This window comes from Leuresthes tenuis, unplaced genomic scaffold, assembly GCF_036924035.1.
Source record: "Leuresthes tenuis unplaced genomic scaffold, fLeuTen1.0.hap1 SCAF_21, whole genome shotgun sequence".
Classification (NCBI taxonomy): domain Eukaryota; kingdom Metazoa; phylum Chordata; class Actinopteri; order Atheriniformes; family Atherinopsidae; genus Leuresthes; species Leuresthes tenuis.
Window position 1 is genome coordinate 5,688,213 of NW_027325375.1, and position 18,389 is coordinate 5,706,601.

At 42.1% G+C, this 18,389-nt stretch overlaps 1 protein-coding gene across 2 annotated transcripts in view; it reads left to right on the forward strand.

The window, feature by feature from the left end:
- jade2 (jade family PHD finger 2) overlaps positions 1–18,389 on the forward strand; it is a 175,479-nt gene that overhangs the window by 37,624 nt on the left and 119,466 nt on the right. For both annotated transcript variants that reach the window (XM_072375200.1, XM_072375201.1), the window contains exon 4: positions 15,148–15,305. In XM_072375200.1, the coding sequence (XP_072231301.1) occupies positions 15,148–15,305 (158 nt within the window). The remainder of the gene's footprint in view (positions 1–15,147; positions 15,306–18,389) is intronic.

An 18,389-nucleotide genomic window follows, 5' to 3' on the forward strand; every position in this document is an offset into this window, starting at 1 on the left:
CATCATGAGTGTGTGAAGGGTAATTAAGGAATGGCGGAAACAGGATATAAAACTCTGGCCAAAGCAGTGAGGACCCAAATGCAGATACCGGTGGAGACCGGCATTAAAAAGCTTAATATCAGTCTGGGTAATACTGTCCAAAGCAGCTAATAAAGCCAGGGGAGCTAGATGAGCAGGTAGGTCAACAGCAAGGTGCTGGGATGGGTAATGGTATGAGAAGACATGGAAGAGGATGGTTAGACCCCAGTGAGGAGGTAGCAACACAGGATACAGTAACAGCACTGACACCAGGATCAGTGAGAACATTTCTATTGAAAATGCATCGTAATTGCAATATGAAATTGCACAATATCAATACTGCAAGATATTTGAACCTGAAGTAGGACAGAGAGGTGTCTTAACGAGGGCTGCATTCCACTTAAAGGAAGGTTGTACAATAACATGCATGCACCGGTCCAGAAGTGAGATTAGTGCCTGAGATTAGTGCTGTATATTGAAGCATTTCTTTGTACATTTCAAGTCATAACATCATTGCAACGTTAAACAGAAATATAGCATATTACGTGTTTTCCTCACATCTTACAGCCCTACTAACAATCACCATAAGTGTGGATAACAACCCCTGTGGAACTGCTGATGTCATCAGAAGACCAACCACAGTTATGGATGGAGAGCGGAGCAAACTTTTTTTTCTCAAATAAAGTGAGGAATTTAAAAGTCAAGCATGTAAGCTCCTCCTCATCTTCGTGGCATGAAACTTATTGTCAAGGCAGCAGACTGATGGCACTCTTGGTTGGGATTCAGTGCAAATCAATTAATAGTAATTGGTTGGCGCATTCTGGCTCAGAAACCATGATTCAGCCTTCCTTTGTGTGCCTTTTAAGTAAGAGTTTTACAACCAAACATGTTTTAATTCTATTAGGCAGAAAACAAAGTCGCTGACGGAAAAAAGTCAACTATACCATACTAAACTTTGATTGGAATTTGTGATTAATAGCAAAGCAAAAAGTTCTCACATTTGAAGTACAGTGAATGCAGCATCGTTTTAAATTGGATGCTGCCTGAAGATCCAACCTGAAGATGCGGAGGCTGGATGAATCCGCTTTGAGCTGGGAGTGTGTCGCAGAAGTTTCCAGGTGCCAAATCTCAACTCAAAACCGAATATTAAAAAATAAATGAATACCACTAGTGGTATTCATTTATTTTTTTCTCCCCATACTATGACCCCTAAAAGGCACAAGCAGATCTGACTGTAATTGCGGTCCCTATTAAAGTGTGTATTTTCATGGTAAATAAGACAATTATATCTTTTGCTTTCAGCTGCCACTGTGGCGTCATTAAGCATACAGTAAATAGCAAACGCAACACACTTCAAACCAGGATTGTGGGATTACAGGCACTACGCTGAAGCTCATCTATTTTTCTGTGAAACCCACACTTACAGTTGTGAGACACAATCAGTTGAATAGAAACCTGTCCTAGGATAGAAGAATTCACTGATCAGGAATCTTTGCTTTTATACATGTGACTTCTCCACAGCAGGTTACCGTGGCCATGTAACCCATTAGGATGTGTACCACTGTGATGACAGGAAACGCAGGGTTATGCCTAAGGTTTACATCCCTCAGCAGCAAAGCTTACTTTGCAGTTCGGGCCCTTGGAGGACTGGTTGAGAACAGCAGGTGTAGAAAGTTCTTTGCTCAGTCTGAAGAAAGTCAACAGAGCCAGCCGACATGACTGAAAAATCATGTTCGGTGCAGCAGATGCCACCCATTTGGCACCACATGTGGAATAAAGCAAGCAATAGATCTGTCAAATGGTATTTAGGCTTTTGGTCTCTATCCGGGGTGTTTTCTTGACATTCGGTTCAGAAAGCTGCTCTTTTAAGTAAATAGGCTGAGCTTTGTAAGAGCAGCCGCGGGTTGGCTTTTATTTAAATGACTTTGTTGTTCCTGGTTAGTAAATTCTGCTTCTGAAAAGCTTGACAACTGACTCAAGTTGCATTTGGGCACAGATGTGTGAAGCAGCATTAATCATGTAGTTGTTTTGGTTGTTTTCCGCCACATGTCTCCAAAACTGGGTCACACGCCCCCCCCAGCTTTCACTTGCCATTTTACCATATCGTGTGCCTGAGCTGCCATAAGAAGAATGGTATTTGCATCGGACTCCACTGGGGAAAATTGGCTTATGCTTCTTAGTCTCCTTCACTCTTTCTTGTCAGTGACCCAGTTTTTTAACCTTTATTCACTGAGGGAAGTTTTTCTGAGCACATTCATCCTCTCTCATTTCTTCTCTCAGAATCTGCTTCATATTCATGGTTTTACACACATTCACACCTGGGAGCTGCAGAGTACAAGCACAACCCCTACTGGGCAGATCTACTGGAGTGGTTAGGGGTTTGCATGCCTTGTTGAAGCCAGTCAGTGTGTTAAATGATCTACATTTAAAAAAAAAAATTTTTATTATGTGAAATTATATCATGGATTATCTTTCAACACTATTCAGATTTGAAAATTTATCCTGTTTTTCCTTATTATCCTTACTTTATATCATTCAGCACCTTCAAACTGCCTCGTGCAGTTTCTACCTGGGACATATGAGCGCTTACTGGCTTTAGTGAAGCAGTTTGGAGGTTGGATTTCATTATTTAAAGACTATCAGGGCAAAATAGCTTTTTCTTTAGCACACTCCCGTCCAAGTAAAGCAGCATCTGGTTCCAAATTCAACCTGCTTAAGCTTTCAGCTCTAACCTTTCAATAGAAATTTAAATTTGCGGACAAGCTGCACTGATAGCCTACTCTGCCTTTATGTTTCTTGTTCGGGATCCTTCTATCTCTGATGTATTTTTTTTTAAAGTCGTGATTGTGAACGTAAACAAAGGGCAGAATTTTTAGCTCACAAGAGGCCAAAAATCACATCTGTTCAAACCGGGGAGTGCAGTCAGTCTCTCAAAGCCTTATTGAAGCGGGAACAAAGCCTAATTGCGTGACCTTTGAGTGAAGCCTTGGCAATCAGCCTGCCCTTGGCGTGGAGGGGAGTGCCGTCGCTCCGCGAATCATTCAGGCCAGGGGCTTGTGATGAGGAGCCGCCGTTCAGACAAATCTCAAAAGGACTTGTTCACTGTCTCGTCTCATGCTAATGAGGGGCATAGATTGTAGGTTGGGTGTCTTTTCAGAGCTCGGCACTACGAAGCTAGGCTAATAGCTACGGATGTGACATTTCAGATCTAAGTGGAGAGAAGGGACTGTTGAAAGAGCACAAGGAAATCCTTTTCACATTCATATCAAGTCTTTTTATTTGTAAAGTGTCAAGCCAGTAAAAGCTGTTGATGAGAGTTGTTTCTGTATAATAACTTAAAGACTCCCTTCACTTTTGCCTTTATGCATCTTTCCTGCGTCTCATCCGTCCTGACATGGAGCGGTGTGTAAAAAGAAAGAAAAAAGGCTGAAAGCTGCCTTCCGGCCTGCGTGCTCAGTGCCCTGCATGGTGCCTTATCTGCAGCGCCAACACAAAGAACAAGCTGAACTCTGTCTGATGCCATTAATGGAGAAAAAGTGAATAAACATTTTCTGAATGGCACCTGAACACTCAGCTATAGAAGTCACAGGTGGGTTACCAGTCTTTGCTTTTACATGAAGATGTGTGGTGATAAAAGTTTCTGCAAATGGGATATTTTTGACTTTAGTTTCATATTCAGATGGTCAGTGATTAACCACTTTGGGTTACAAAAATTTGAGCACCGTGGGCTGCATCTGGCCTTGAATTCAATCTCTGGGAAGCTAATTTGCAGATTTGGGAGCATTTCTTTGTCTTGTGTCATCATAGTTTGATTACATTTTCTTTTCCTCTCTGACCGATTTGTCCACTGTCAAAACTCAACATAGTTTCCCATCTGTTTAAAGGGAGGAACAAAAAAGAAAAGCTAAGAGCCAAATTAAAAGCTGGCTGCTGGAAGAACACCAGGAAAAGATTCAAGCCAGTTGAAAATGAACTTTACTTTTCTCTTTTGCTCTTTCTCGTACCATCCTTTTCTTCCCTCTCTGCCTGTTGCCTCTGTTCTCCTGGAAAGGTTTCAGATGAGTCAAATCCTCCCTTTCTGTCCGGTTTGTCGAGCGGGGAGAAAAGCTGGAGAGAAGCAGCCACTATTCAGAGGCCTTGTAAAACCAAAAACATCAGAAAACATTGCTGCTGCAGTAGAGCACAACCATGAGGAAGTGTGAAGAACACAGTAGGGAGAGACAGAAGTGTGTACTAGAAGATGCCACTGTTTGTGGAAAACCAAAATTGGCCGCCTGTGAGTCTACTACTGAGTCTACTAGCTGGTGAGTGATATGGTCCAGTTTTTAACTTGACTAGCCATGACCGGTGGCTGTGTAGTCAGGCGATCATATAAGATCCTTTATTGATCAGATTAACACGCGTGAACCACATGATGGTTCACATCACGTGTGGGTCAACGTATACCGTAAAATCGATGCCATAAGTTCTGTAAGTTCCTCATTGGGTTATTTTGATACAAATCTGCAATTTCGTCATTGTTTTGGTCAGTCAGTGCACGTGAGAAAGGATGAGTGTACATACGGAGTGTGCACAGTTCCACAGCAGAAAGAGCAGCAGCCTCTGCTGTCTGTCTTATTAAAGTGTGCAATATGTTGCAGTTAGTTTTGAGTCGGATTTTATTTGCACGGACAAAGCTGTGTGCCTTGTGACTGATTCTTCTGCTGCATAGTTACCAACATACACAATGCATCTGTTTGTCAAAAGCCAAATATTTTATCATATGATATCATAATCGACCTTCTCAGACTAATAAATCAAGATCAATGTAAATTTGGCCAAAACTTCTTCTTGTCTCTCCAGAAGACTCACGATAGTCATATCTCTCAGCAAAAGAAAACCAAAAATCCCTGATGCGTCATGTGATGCTCATACTGATCTACTGTCTTGCATCCACACAGTGTTCCCAGCTATTCTCACTCAGGAGATCCAGTGTTTATCATTATATGTGCGTTTAAAGGAAAAAGATCAAAGCTGTAATTTGTTGAATTTATTCCATACTGAGAGTATTGACAGGTTTCTCTTTGTGCATGTAAGAGGGTGTGCTTTGGTTTGCTGAAATCACTGAGTCACTGTACTAATGCACTGATCTCTCTCTCTCTCACACACACACACACACACACGCTCCCCTCTTTTCTCTCTCATTCTGCCACTCTCATCATCCCCTTTCTCTCCTTCCCCGTCTTTTTCTCACTCTTAATCACCCACTCACCACTCACACACATACATGCACACACTTCTTCCTGAGTCCTGTGGACCTTCCAAGCAGCCAATCATTGGAGCCCGTGCTGTGATGTGGCTGCTAAAATTATCCTGCTCTCTCTGTGAGCTGACATCTGCCATGACGCACTGTAGAGAGCCAGGTAGCCATGATGCCCAGAGGAGAAAACAACTCTTCTTTTCCTCTCTCCTCCCATCCTCTCACCTCTCTTTCCCCCTAATCTTTCCTTTCTTTTCATTATGCTTCTTTATCAGTTTGTGTCAGTTATTCTTAGCAGGGACTTCTGTTGATTTCATTCCACTGAATTAAAAGTCAAATTGTTTGTGGTTTGACTCACTGTAGGTTACGATTAGTTCTGCTTGGTGAAAATACAGACCATTACCAGCTTTGTTCACCTCTGTCCATCACAAGGCTGCGATGAGTGAGCCGAGACCTTTTATAGGCCTAAAAAACAAAGTTTAGCACCCTGAAGCATTTCAGACCAGTTTATTATTTGGAGGCTGGGATCTGGGCTCGAGTGGGAGGAAAACGGAACAGACCTGAATGGCAAAACTTGAACAGCCATTTGCCACTAATGAATTATTAATATTTTACAAGTTGTCAAACAAATGTGTGTCTTACCTAAACCTACATCAGTATCCTTCCCCCTGGTGTCTGGCGGTGACGCCTGTAATACCCAGTTGGTAAAATACATCCAGGTTTTCTCTTCTTCCTCTCTTGCTGTTCAGACCTATCTAAGAGCTATCTTATCTGCTTTCTTAAATGATTGCATGACTCAGGTTCTGGTAGTAGAGTGTAGGGAATGCTTTGTGAGGACATCTCTGGGATGGGATGGTGTATCTTGGCTCAGAAGTGTGCAACAAAGCATAAAAGCCCTGCTTCTCAGGGTGAATATGGCTGCGAATATTTGGCAGTAAAATTTGTGATCGAGTTTGTAATCCGTTTGGCCCTTTTCAAATTTTTTTTTTTTTTCATGGAAACTTTGACATCACTTTCTTGACGGTAATGTGGTTTCTCATGTTTGCTGTGTTTCTACAGTATTTAAGTTCAGCTTCATAGACACTTGCATGTGGGCACTTCAGTTACACTCACGCAATCTCCTCCTATTGCACCCTGTAAACATTATCTTACAAATGAACATATAGAAAATTGATCTCTGACATTTGTGAATCTATCATCCGCATCTCGATACATCTAAGATTTGAGTTCCCCTCCCCCTAATATCCTAATCTACCTAAAAAGGAAGTCCATTCATTCCTGCGAGAGTTGCTGTAATCTCCATGTTTTCTCCTCTGGAATTAGCCTAGATTAAGTTGAAATAATTCAACTTTTGCGATGGATTTCGGAAGGATACTGCACAGTGTGCCAGGAAGTCTGCTAAAGGAAGCTTTACAGTCAAACTGAACACTGTGTTTTCATGTCAGGTGATTCCTATTTATATATTCAAATAATGGGAAGCTGTGTTAGGTGTGGTGTTCATGTGTGTGGTTCATACATGGCGTCATTCACAGGAAAAGAAAGATTATAGCCAGCTGGATGAATCTCTCCTATCTTACCTTTCTGCTTGTGTTGGAAGTGTCATTCTGCCGTGGTATTTCCATGGACATATTCCGTTAAACTTAAAGCCCATTTCCGAATGTTGAACACAAAGAGGCATATTAAGGACCTAAACCACACAACGAGGTGTTACAATAACAGCTGGATTAGAAGCTCGGGGCGAAGCTGCCGCTGCTCTCACCCCTTTCAAAGTCACACGTGAACAAGGCCGACTTTGTTCAGTGTTACAGCGCGTTAAATAATTGTCATCCGGCCTTTAAAAAACACTTTGTTGCTGTGCTTTAAGGAAAGTGGCTCAGAAGCTTCATAATAACAAGGTCTGTTTTGTGGGTGGAGGCTCCGTGTGCTCCACCTGTATGTTTACTCTGCGTGTATGACCTTGTATTTACCCATGAATGCCTGCGTCTGTTTCTTCACCTGTGTGGGTGTGCTCAGTAACAGCAGTTCTGTGTATCCGTGTGCATTTATGTCTGTGTTGTGAATGTGTCCTTATCGGACTGACTGGATGTGTGTTTCCTGGTTTGAAATGTCAGCTTTCAGCAGTCGTCCTCAGTGGTTTCTGCTCTGTTCAGCTCCAGAGGAGGAACACGGTGCTAATCTATCGCCGCTCTTTAGATGGTCCGACATGCAAGTCGATCCACAGAATAAGACAGGACGGGAGACTGCTTGGTGCTGCGCCCCGACGAGCTGAATCCGAAGTGGAAAAGGCTCGTAGTTTGTAAAACAGGATGCCTCAGTACTCACGCTGCGTTGAAAATGTCTGATAGATTTTGCTGTGTCGGTACTTTTTCTCACTAAATCAACATTGATGTGTAGAAATAGAAATCCCATGAAATATTTACTCGTAGAAATAGGAAAAGGTTAGTGTGCTGAGCTGTTGTGTCCAAAATAAACACGGCAACAGTCAGGAGGGTGTTGGTGTTGGTGGCAGGCTGAGTTGTTGGGGTGTGATAGGTCACATGATTAATTATTGGGGTCACAATATTAGATTAAGATGATTGAATATAAAAGAGTACCAGTTTCAGTCTTAAATTCACTGCGTGCGAAGAACACAGGAGTAAGCTTGAAAGCAGAGCAAAGTTTGCAGAAGTTTATGGATTTTTTTATCAATAAAAAAGTTTAAATCAACTGATTACAGCACAAATATTAAGAGATTAGTTAAATGAGTTGTTTTAGGTTTTTACCTTTGTAAGACTGAGGTCTAGCTTTGTCTGTAAAAAGATGACATGGAGATACGGATTGCTTTGGATCATATGTTTTATCAGTTTTAGGTCTTTTTTTAATCTACACTGTGTGGACGGAGTTCCTTTAAGATGAAACAGGTGATATTTGGGGGTTCAGAGTGTGCTGTGAATTTGAATAGATTTGTCATCTGCTCAACTAGCTCAGCTTCCTCTGATGACAGATGATGGCGGTTATCTGTCATCGATGGATTTCCTAAACTCGTCCTCCTCCCATGTAGCCCTGTTTTTTTTTTTCTTAGGGGGATTAATAATGTCTTTTCCAAGGTATCACATGCCTCTGAGCCGTATCAATTCTTCTGGTTGTAAATCGGCAACATTGTACACACGATGCTCTCACGTTTGCATTGAATGTAAGACTTAGAGATCACACTTTTCACAGACTGTCACAGCACAAATTCCTTTTTCTTTCACAGTTTAAAAAAAACAAAAAAAACTTTACATTAGCAAAAAAGGATGTCGTGGTGTAAAAAAGGCGATAAACATGGTTTGCTTTGCCAACTTGGCTCTTTCTACACCCGTGAGAGCGAAATGTCTCGCCGCAGCAGAAACGCTTCTGTCTGCCTCTGCCCCGCTGCCCGGTGAACGGTAGCTGTGCCTGTGAGCTTCTTCAGCAGCGTTGTGCTTGCAGAGCGTTTCTAGGAGGTTGTGAACTGTGTGAGAGACAATCTGTTGCTTCCAGCTTTCTCTCTGGGACATCATGGCTCATGTAAATATGGTCGAGATCACTGCACAGATGCTGCTGTTAATCAGATATATTCCACCTCACGATAAATTTAGCACCCTGGTTAGCACTTTGACGAAGAAAAGCTAAATGAAAACGATCTTATCCCATTTTTTCCTTTTTAGATGTTGCTAGAGCTAACATTAGCTGCTGCCAGCTTCCTTCACATGTGCTGCCAAAGTGATGCCCTCTAATAAATGTTGAAGAAATGTTTCTGTGTAGCGTTGTATGAGCAGCTGGATCTATTCAATGAGAAGTCATCGGTTATGCTGCACTGTGTGATCAGATGGCTTGTGATGGAAGCCAGTAATAATGGCTTACATCAATAAGGATTAATGATGACGTCTAAATGTATTAAAGGAGTTGGCTTTAAAATGGACGCATTCTAGCCTTTTTTCACAAGTTGAAACACTTTCCCAAGGTCTTACTGAAATTTCTGAGACATGTCTTTTCAAAATACGACAGAGAGACAGTGCAGAGACTCCTTTTAAAACTATGATTTTACACCTCTCGTCATTTTAGGGTGTGGAGGGAGCATCTGGACTCCACCACTCCTCCCCACGTCCGTGGGATGTATCATAATGGAGATCTATCTTTCAGAACCTAAATTGGTCACAAATTGCACTCCGTACCACTTGAAGCACATTATTACCACATTAGTAGCTATCCCGAGAGCTAATATTAGCACAAACTGCACACCTCCACATAGCAAACAGACTTTTCTTCCATTTTCTTCTGTAGTTTAACCACAGACAGGTGGTATCCTTACTTTAGGCCATGATTTGAATTTGAACGTGGGTTGAGCCAAAAACTAGGCGGCTGACTTTTTGTATTTTGAGTTAGGAGTGGGGTGGGCTGGGTTGGGCATCATCTCAGTGCTTTAATTAGCGAATTGTGATTTATCAGATTTGGAAGTCTCTGAGGAAATGGCAAAATGCAGTCGCATGTCCTCAGTTTAAAGTTATTATGTTTTGATCGATGTGGAAAATGCTTTCCAGCCACAAATAAATCAAGTGATAAATGGAAAAAGTAATGCACTTTTTGATTAATTACTGACAGAGTTTCCATTGTTTTTCCAGCCTCATTACACAACAGTCGCTGTCTGCTTAAAAAAAAAAAACAGTCAGAAATGACATTTGTTTCGTCACATGACTCTTCATTAGTTGCTCAGTTACAATAGAGCCAAATACATTTCTTTGTTTTGTCTCTGCATGGAGCACAGACATTAACTGACTCTCTGCAAGATAAACTAGTTACACAAATCTAATCAGCTCTTGAAGGGTTTTCCATTTTTCCGTTGGATTTGTTCTGCGACTCTGTGACCGCCGAGCTGAATGCGCCTCATTTGGATTTGAACATTTCACGTGAAATTTGCCTAACAGTTTAGAAACAGCGACTGTTTTTCGTCACTCGCCCTGCTTGTCTTCTTGTGATGTTCCCTTTCTATCTGCCTGTCATCCTTCACTGAGGGCTGGGTGACTTCCAGCTGTCTGTCACGAAAAACGATGAAGAGGGCAGGAGGTGGAGGAGAGGGAGAGCTGGAGGGAGACGGGCGGCGGCAGAAAAGAAACGCAGCAGAATATAAAAGTGCAGTAGCTTGTAACAGTGTTTCCTAGACATTAATTAGCCACAGCCATTCCTGTACAAACACCCAGTAGTAAAAGTGATATACTGAGGGCCTCTCCTCCTCTGTCCTATCCTTCCCCTCCTCACCTTTGTCTTGCGCCTGCTCTCCTCTTTCCTCATTACTTCCTCTCTTTTCCCATCTCTTCTCCCCCACGCTCCCTACCTCTCCAAATTTCATCGCCTTATTTTCTTTTCCCAAACCCTTCTACTCTAATCTACTCTCTCATCCCCCTTTTCCTTCCTCTCTTCTTTTCCTCTTATTCCTCCATTCTCCCCATCGGTGATAAAGATATGAAAACAGAGCAGGAAACTGACAAATGGGGGAGGTGAATGAAAGGGAGAAAAGAGGGGAGATTAAGGAGGAGCAGATCACCCTCAGTCTCTGACTGTCCTCCCCTCTTATTGCTCAAAGGGAAGACGTGATCCATCCTGACCTTGGTTTACTGTCGAACACACACACACACACACACACACACACACACACGGAAGATCCTGCAGTTACGTAGCTACACGAACCCTGACAGTCACATGGTTTGAACGAATCGCCGTACACTCCGTTAAACACAGGTAAAAACACAGTCATGTTTGTGCACGTGCTCACACACAGACACACGCCTCCTCTTCTTCCATTGCATTATTTATTTGTGCTGGCTGGCAGTCATCTGAGGCGGCCAAGCAGCAGAAGCAAGCATGCAGCTTTTTAGCCACGGCCTTTTCATATACTACACTGTGATGCACACACACATAGCAGCCTCATCCTCCTCTGTCCTTGTCTTTCATCTCTCTTTTCACCTAAATTAATTTCAATTCTTTCTTTCTTCTTTTATTCCCTTTACTGTCTTTACACATAAATCACTTGTTCCTCTGTCCTCTCCTTGCATCACTGTAGTTCCTCCCCTCTCCCTCTCACTCTACTGAAACATAAACTAGAAGCGTTCCCAAAATGTTGCATACTTGAAGCTCACAGATGATGAATCCCAATTCAGGCTTGAGTGAAATGTCTTGACAGCTATTGGATGGACTATGACGAAAGCCCGTGCACACCTTGTTGCCCGTAAGAAGAATTGTAGCATGTTTGGTTAACAAATCAGTCTCTGTTTCTCATGAAATCATGGCAAACGAGGGAAATAATAATCACCCGCTTTTGTAATTTCATAATTTGATTTCCTCTTGCCTGTTTGTTTTGCGAGCTGGAGTTGTATAACACACCCCTTAAGGCATCATCACAAACTCATTATGGAGCACATGTGCAGGGTTGTCAGTCATCATGCCAGTATTTTCATTTGTTTTACACTTTTGGTTAATGTCCCAATAGCTTCGAGTTAATGTCATTTCAATGAGCCCCAGGAGTGTATAAAGCACACCACACTTACTTTAAACACAGCTCACCTTTTAGTGCACTGCATTAGTGCTACTTGGTAAATGTCAGCACTCTGCTCCACTAAAGCCCGATATTAAACATAGTTGCTTGGCATCAGCGTGATACCATCATCCCTCATTCCGCTTCCACTACTGCTACACAGTATCTATTGTTTTCCCCCAAATGTGTTTGTGCTCTTTGTCGCACATCAGTGATGAGGGAAGTGACGCTTCCCACTTGGATTCCTCCTGCTGCTCCTCAGATTGAACCTGAAACCTTTCAGTCAAGGGTCTGTTATATCATGAGACCATCACCAAAATAACATTGCATCATAATGTACTGGGAAAATATGATGCAACATGAAACTTTAGAAAGAAAGAAAGTGTTTTTTAATTGATCAAAAATGATCTTGGCTATGATTACTTCATACAGTACTGCCTGAAAATAAACTGAGCACTTATAACATGCTTTGTGATTTCTTTCACATACTCCTGAACAACCAGTCTGAAAATCACATTTGCACATGGGGATGGTTGCCTTGGTATGTTAGTTTGATAGATAAAGCAAAATAAAACTGTTATCATTACCCTCAGTTGGCTCGTTAAACTCTGATGACTTAAAAAAAAAAAAAAGCCTCTCACAAGATCAGTTATCCTTTGTTGGACCTAAGTTTGAAAGCAATCTAACAATCTAATGTATGATAATTTGCTTTGCTGCTTCTCCTTAAAGTCTTTTCCCCCTAAACGTGCCTGCTGGTGAGAAGAGTCGAGTTCTTCAGGCTTCCTGGTGTTTGCAGTGTTGTAGGGGAAAAAAAACGCAAAAACTTCCAGATTTCGATTCGTGCATCTGCTTTCTTGACAAGTCGTGGGCGTTTGTGAGAGCACTTGCATTTTGGCCGTGTCTCGTCGCATGTGAAGCAGCGAGCGCTGCAGTGAGCAGCGGGGAGAAATGCCTGCCAAATGTGCCTGCAAGGAATTGAAGCAGAGTGCTGCACAAATAAACTGTCCCGCTGTGGCACATTGACTTGAATCATAGGAAATAGGAAATGGTCGTTTTTAAAGTATCACCACTCGTGAAAAGAGAATAGTAGCTCTGTAAATGGTAAGGTATTGTAATACCTCTCTTGTATCTGTGCACGGCGCGACACCAGCTGTTCTATAGAAAATGAGTCTGGAACTTTCCTTCCATCCCTGTTAGTCTCTGTTTATCATTTTATCCCAGACCCTCACTCAAACTTTCCCTTTGTGCTATCTCTCTTTCCCCTTCTTCATGTGTCCGTTTTCTCTCTTTGTTCCATCTCTTTTTTTCTCTGTTTTTTTTAAGGTCAAAATAAAGAATAAAATTGAGGATGCAGTAGGCAGAGATGGGGGTGAGGGGTGTGTTTGGAGCTGGGTGAAGGAGAAGGGCTCATAAATCGAGGTTTAGAAAGTAATGATAAAATGTAAAGCTGTTCGGTTGATTTGGCTCCGCACTGTGTGTATTGCTCTTTTCTCTTGTGGGCCGGTGTGTTTATATGTGTGTATTTTTTACTGATGTCCTTGACTTTATGACTGATAATATCATTGCTTCAGGTCCCTGTTGGAGCAGACTGAGGCTTTATGTGTGTGTTCACATTATGTGTGAGAGTGATTGTCTCTGTTTGAATCCTCCCACTCCCTCAGGTCCTCTAAACACTGCATCACACTCCAGCTCACCTTGTTTATTTATAGAATCCTCCTACATACATCATTTTAATGCCTCTATATTTACTCTGTATACACTTACTGTAGTTTGTGTTGACCTTTTAAGGTCTCGAGGTCGTTGTCAACACTTGACTGTAATTGTTAGCATAAACACATCTGCCCTCCCCTCCTCCTTCCTTTTTTTTCAAACCTCTGCTGTCAGTTTGTGCCTCTCATTTATCTAAATTCCCTCACTTTGACCTATTCCTTACGTTTTAGTCTCTATTATGTACTGTAAGATGTGTGAAAGAAATGTGATTAATGAGACATTTAATAGACGTGAACCCCTTCCGACCACAATGAGATTTGCATTCCTCCATCTCAACAACATTTAAAGCAGCAAGAGTTGCCATATAGGGTTTATCAGTCAGTCGTCAGCTGCTCCGAGCAGGATCTGTTGAGTTAAGTGTATTACTACTATTGATAAGAGACTACAGGGCCTATGAAGGATTACCCGAGTAATCCACAGACATGGATGTTGTCAGCGCTACATGAATATACTTCACAAGGCAAATGCATCCCGATGCCCTCGTGCATCAGTGCCTGCTTTTCTGGTGTGTTCAGTGTCAACAGAAATGTTAAAAGAGTGTAGTTTTGGGGCCACAGGAGCTTGATGGTCAGGCTGAACTGTGGAGTCACACAGGAGCCTGACAGTTTGGTTTAATCACGATCCATCAAAGCCTACAGGCTGTGAGGGCTTGTGAGGATCGCATAAGACTGCCTGAGGTTCTGCTGCGCTGGAGGTCGTGATAGAAAGAATGGTTAGCATTGGCTCCAACTTTGTGAGCAGGGCCTGTTTTTAGACCAGGGGACAAATGTATCAATGATGTGAACACAAATTAAAGGCGTACACATGGTTTTATGGCGTTGTATCCAGTATTTTTTGCTCCTCATCAACATCATTTTAGCAGAATACATGGTAATTCACGGTAACTGTGGCTGCTATGACTAACTGCAGCCGTGTGTCTTGTTTAAGGGCAGTGGAAGATCTCTCTAATGAGACCTTAAAAAGAAAATAAATATTTCAATTTGTTCTCATTTTTGCTGGCAGTTGATTTTTCTGAAAGGCCTCCAGAAGGCAGCTGAAGAAAACAACAATGCATACCATGATCCATCTGTACATAGCAGCCTGTACAGTTCAGACTGCGCGTTGATCAATTATTGGTAGTATGAGAAGATGTTCTTTTTAGTGTCCCCTACAAGACAACATGGACTGCAGAAGCTATCTTTTTGTGGTTTGTCCAGCGGCATTGTGGTTAAGGAGAATACTGTAAAGGCAAAGTTGACCGTTTCATCCTCCAGAGAAATGCCATCACTTTAATTTTACAGTTCCAGCTGACACAAAGGGGATGGAATGATTTTGTTGGCAACTGTAATTTATAAAAATACAATTGAAATGTATTTTTGCTGCAATGAAGGAGAGATCTATGGTCCAAAGTTCCTTAATACTCTAGTTTGAATTAATAATGAAAATAATCTTTATGAATGATAAGCCACAAAGAGCCAGGTCAATAATTAAGTATCCCCGTCTCCATCCTCCACCTTTTCTGCTTCCCTGCGAACACCTCATCCATCTTCTTGAGCCAATCACCAACTTTTTTTTCTTCCTCTCTCCTCTTTCTACCCGTCTTTCCATGCAGGTGTTCCGTACCGACTTCATCACGGCCATGAAGCTGCCGGACTCAGCCCAGCTCGGCCCGGACGACTTCTATGTGCTGTCGGACCCCTGGAGACTAGAGTGGGAGAAGGGAGTGCAGGTGCCTGCCAACCTGGAGGCCATACCAGAGCCTGTGGTCAGGTAGGCCAAACTCCCACATAAAGCTCTTTTGGACCATAAAGTTCTGCTGACTTTCTCCCCAATGGGGAACTACCCAAAGGGCTTTTATTTTGCATTTGCCAGCAGTCCTTATAAGGCATGAAGGAAGACATGTTTTTTTTTGTGGCAATTATTGCTACCCAGAAGATACAGCTGCCTGTCATCTGAGACTTCTTTGATATATCTGGATGTTGACGAGAAGGATGCCCGTCTATCTTTTTGACAGGATCTTTCAGCTGCCAACATCCACAAAGAACGGGTTTACAACATTTGTGTGGATGTTATTGCATGTTTCCCATCAGTTCAGAAAAGAATATCCCCCTGGAAGCAATTTACCGGGTGCACTGTCTCAGCATTGTGTGATTGGCATCTTGGAATATTATGTAACCTGGACTTTTTCACGTTTTCTTTAATAGTTCTTTGGCAGGGTTACCAAATTGTCGCTGAACTTGTGGGGAAACAAATGTGCAAACTAAGTTGAAACGATGTCACAAATTCAGTTTTTGCAGATAATTTGAACAGATCTGACTTAAAGACCACTGAGATACCAGATCCAAAATGTTTTTGGTGAGAATATTTAAACACACAAAAAACAAAACAAAGAAAGAACGCATGCTCAGGGAGAGCTTGGTGTTGAACTGTAGGAGCAGGTGTGGGAACCCATTACGTAATTACACTACATGTAATTAAGCTGAATAGCAAAATGTTTGATATGGAAAACATGCACAGTGCGCACAGAACTCTACAAGGACATAAACTAAGACCCTTCAACTTTTTATTCGCTTAGGAACTCGTACACATACACGCGCAAGGGGAAGCAAGTTTGACTGCACGTGCATTCAATAAAACACACACACACACACACACACACCAAGCTGGTGGGCAGATGTGCGCAGGCATGCACTTGGACCCTCGTTCTCCACTCTCTGCCGCAGTCGGCTCCGCAGCTCTTTAGTACTACTGCAGCTGCTTCACATACCCATGTGGTTTTTTTGGCATTCGAGGAACTAATGAAAATGCTCAGACTGAATGGTAATGCCTGTTACACAGACATGTCATAGTGGGAGGCAAAACACACACACAAGCTTTCAGTCTGTTTTTGGAAGCCACATTAATAAATTAATTAGAGATTTGGTCAAAAGTTCTGTATCCTTGAGTGTTTCTTTTTCTTAGATAGAGGACTTGTGAAAGGTTAGTAAAAAAAAACAGAGTTTTCATTGTAAAATGATATTTTTGTAGGATTGGAATCACCTTTAGCTTCTGAAGGTGTCAGTTGCAGCTCACTTTTCCTTTGTCTTTACCTCTGATGTTCTTTGTGTTCCCTTTCCCCTCCAGTTGCTCAATTCAAGCACGAGAATGAAAAAGAGCTGCTTGTTTCTGCAAGTTTTAGGAGTGGGTTTTGGGTAACAGCGGGTGTCCACAGGGCTGATCCCGAGCTGCTTCTCTTGTACATCGTGAGGTGTCTTTTCTCCTGATTCGGTGGATGTGTAAATGAGTTGAAAGAGAGGCAATTTGTAAGGCAGCAAATGAACGCAGCCTTTTACCATTTAGCAACTCCATTTAAAAAAGACAAAGGGTCATAGGGTCACGACAGAAGCAAGGGCACAACTTTAACCGGGCAATTAAAAGAAAAATGAAAATCTTGGCAGTTCTAATGAAATGAACACTTTAGAGGGAAAAATGAGCAAAATGTGAATCAAGTTTCCAAAAGGAGCCTAACGAGGAAAGCCTGTGCAATGCCTCAGAATTATTCACTGATTGGAAAGTGAATCTGCTGGCACAAATAGTGTTGCTCGAAGACAAATCGAGGCTTTAGAACAAATGAAGGCTGAAGACCAACATTATAAAGAACAGGAAGGAAATCTGAAAGTGGATTTGAAGGGATTAACACGTCACTGATGCCGTTTACCTTTCTCACCGGAGAAATATATATCGGCAGATATGTGAAATGCAGTAAATTTATTCAGTGTGCCAGCAGACTTTACAGGGCCTGAAGGCAGATAGATAGGTGAGCGTATAAGGAGGAAAAGACAAATGCATAAAGAAGGATAGATGGATGGATGGAGACTTATCTGTTATCTCATGTGTTAGAATGATGAAGAGATTTACAGTGAAGCTGAGATGGAATGATGATGGGCAGATGGTGAGATAGAGGAGGAGAGGGTCGAGTGTAAGTGTGACTGAGCTGATGGTCTCTGTCAGTCTCCGTTCATCTTTTTCTCCTGTGTCAAGACAAACGTTTTTTTTATACTTGTGAGTTCCCTGGCTTTACCCATGCTCTAGCTCCTGTGGCCTGGCAGTATCAGTAGTAGGAAAGCTTGTTTCACTTAAGCAAGTGATGACTTCTTGGCTTTCCTTTTAGGTAAAAGGTCTATAAACTAGGGATGGGAACACAAGGGAGTAAGGATACCTCTTTAAGCCCTGCTGAGTTAATACAACACCAGAGATCTTTTCTATAAAACGGTTGGCCAATAGGAGCCAATATACTGCTCATGTGAGTTTATCAGATGGCTCTCATACTGGGATATTTTTTTTTTAAGGTCAGTTACAAGTTGTTTTTGCAGACCTTCACGTGCAGCTGCCATCTTTTTGCTTGATGACTGAAAGGTCACCGGCATCACATACTGATGCTTTACGTTTTAATGTGCTGAATAGCCCTTTCATGTCATTTTTTGCCTGCATTTGGAGGTTGACTGGGTGGTGGGGGGTTAGATTTAAACTTGTTGTTTAGCTGATACTGATTCAACAAGCCTGTACTGCATTTTCTGGGTAACTATGGTGACTTGACCTTTACTGAACTCTGCTGACTACACTTTGAAAACTGACTCCAAGAGGTCATGACCAGGTGTCTGTCTGTAATGTGATGGGAGTGAGAAGGGGTTGGCAGGAGCTGCCTCATATAGAGATTAAAAGGACGTTATTGCTTCCACTAACATTCTACGCCGCGTTTTTTTCTCTATTTGTTTGTGGGTAAGTTTGTGTGCCAGTTTGAAATGTTTTCTCTGGGCAGCTGCCACTTGACATGATGCCAGCCTTACTGCTATTGGAGTAACTAATAGCGTACGG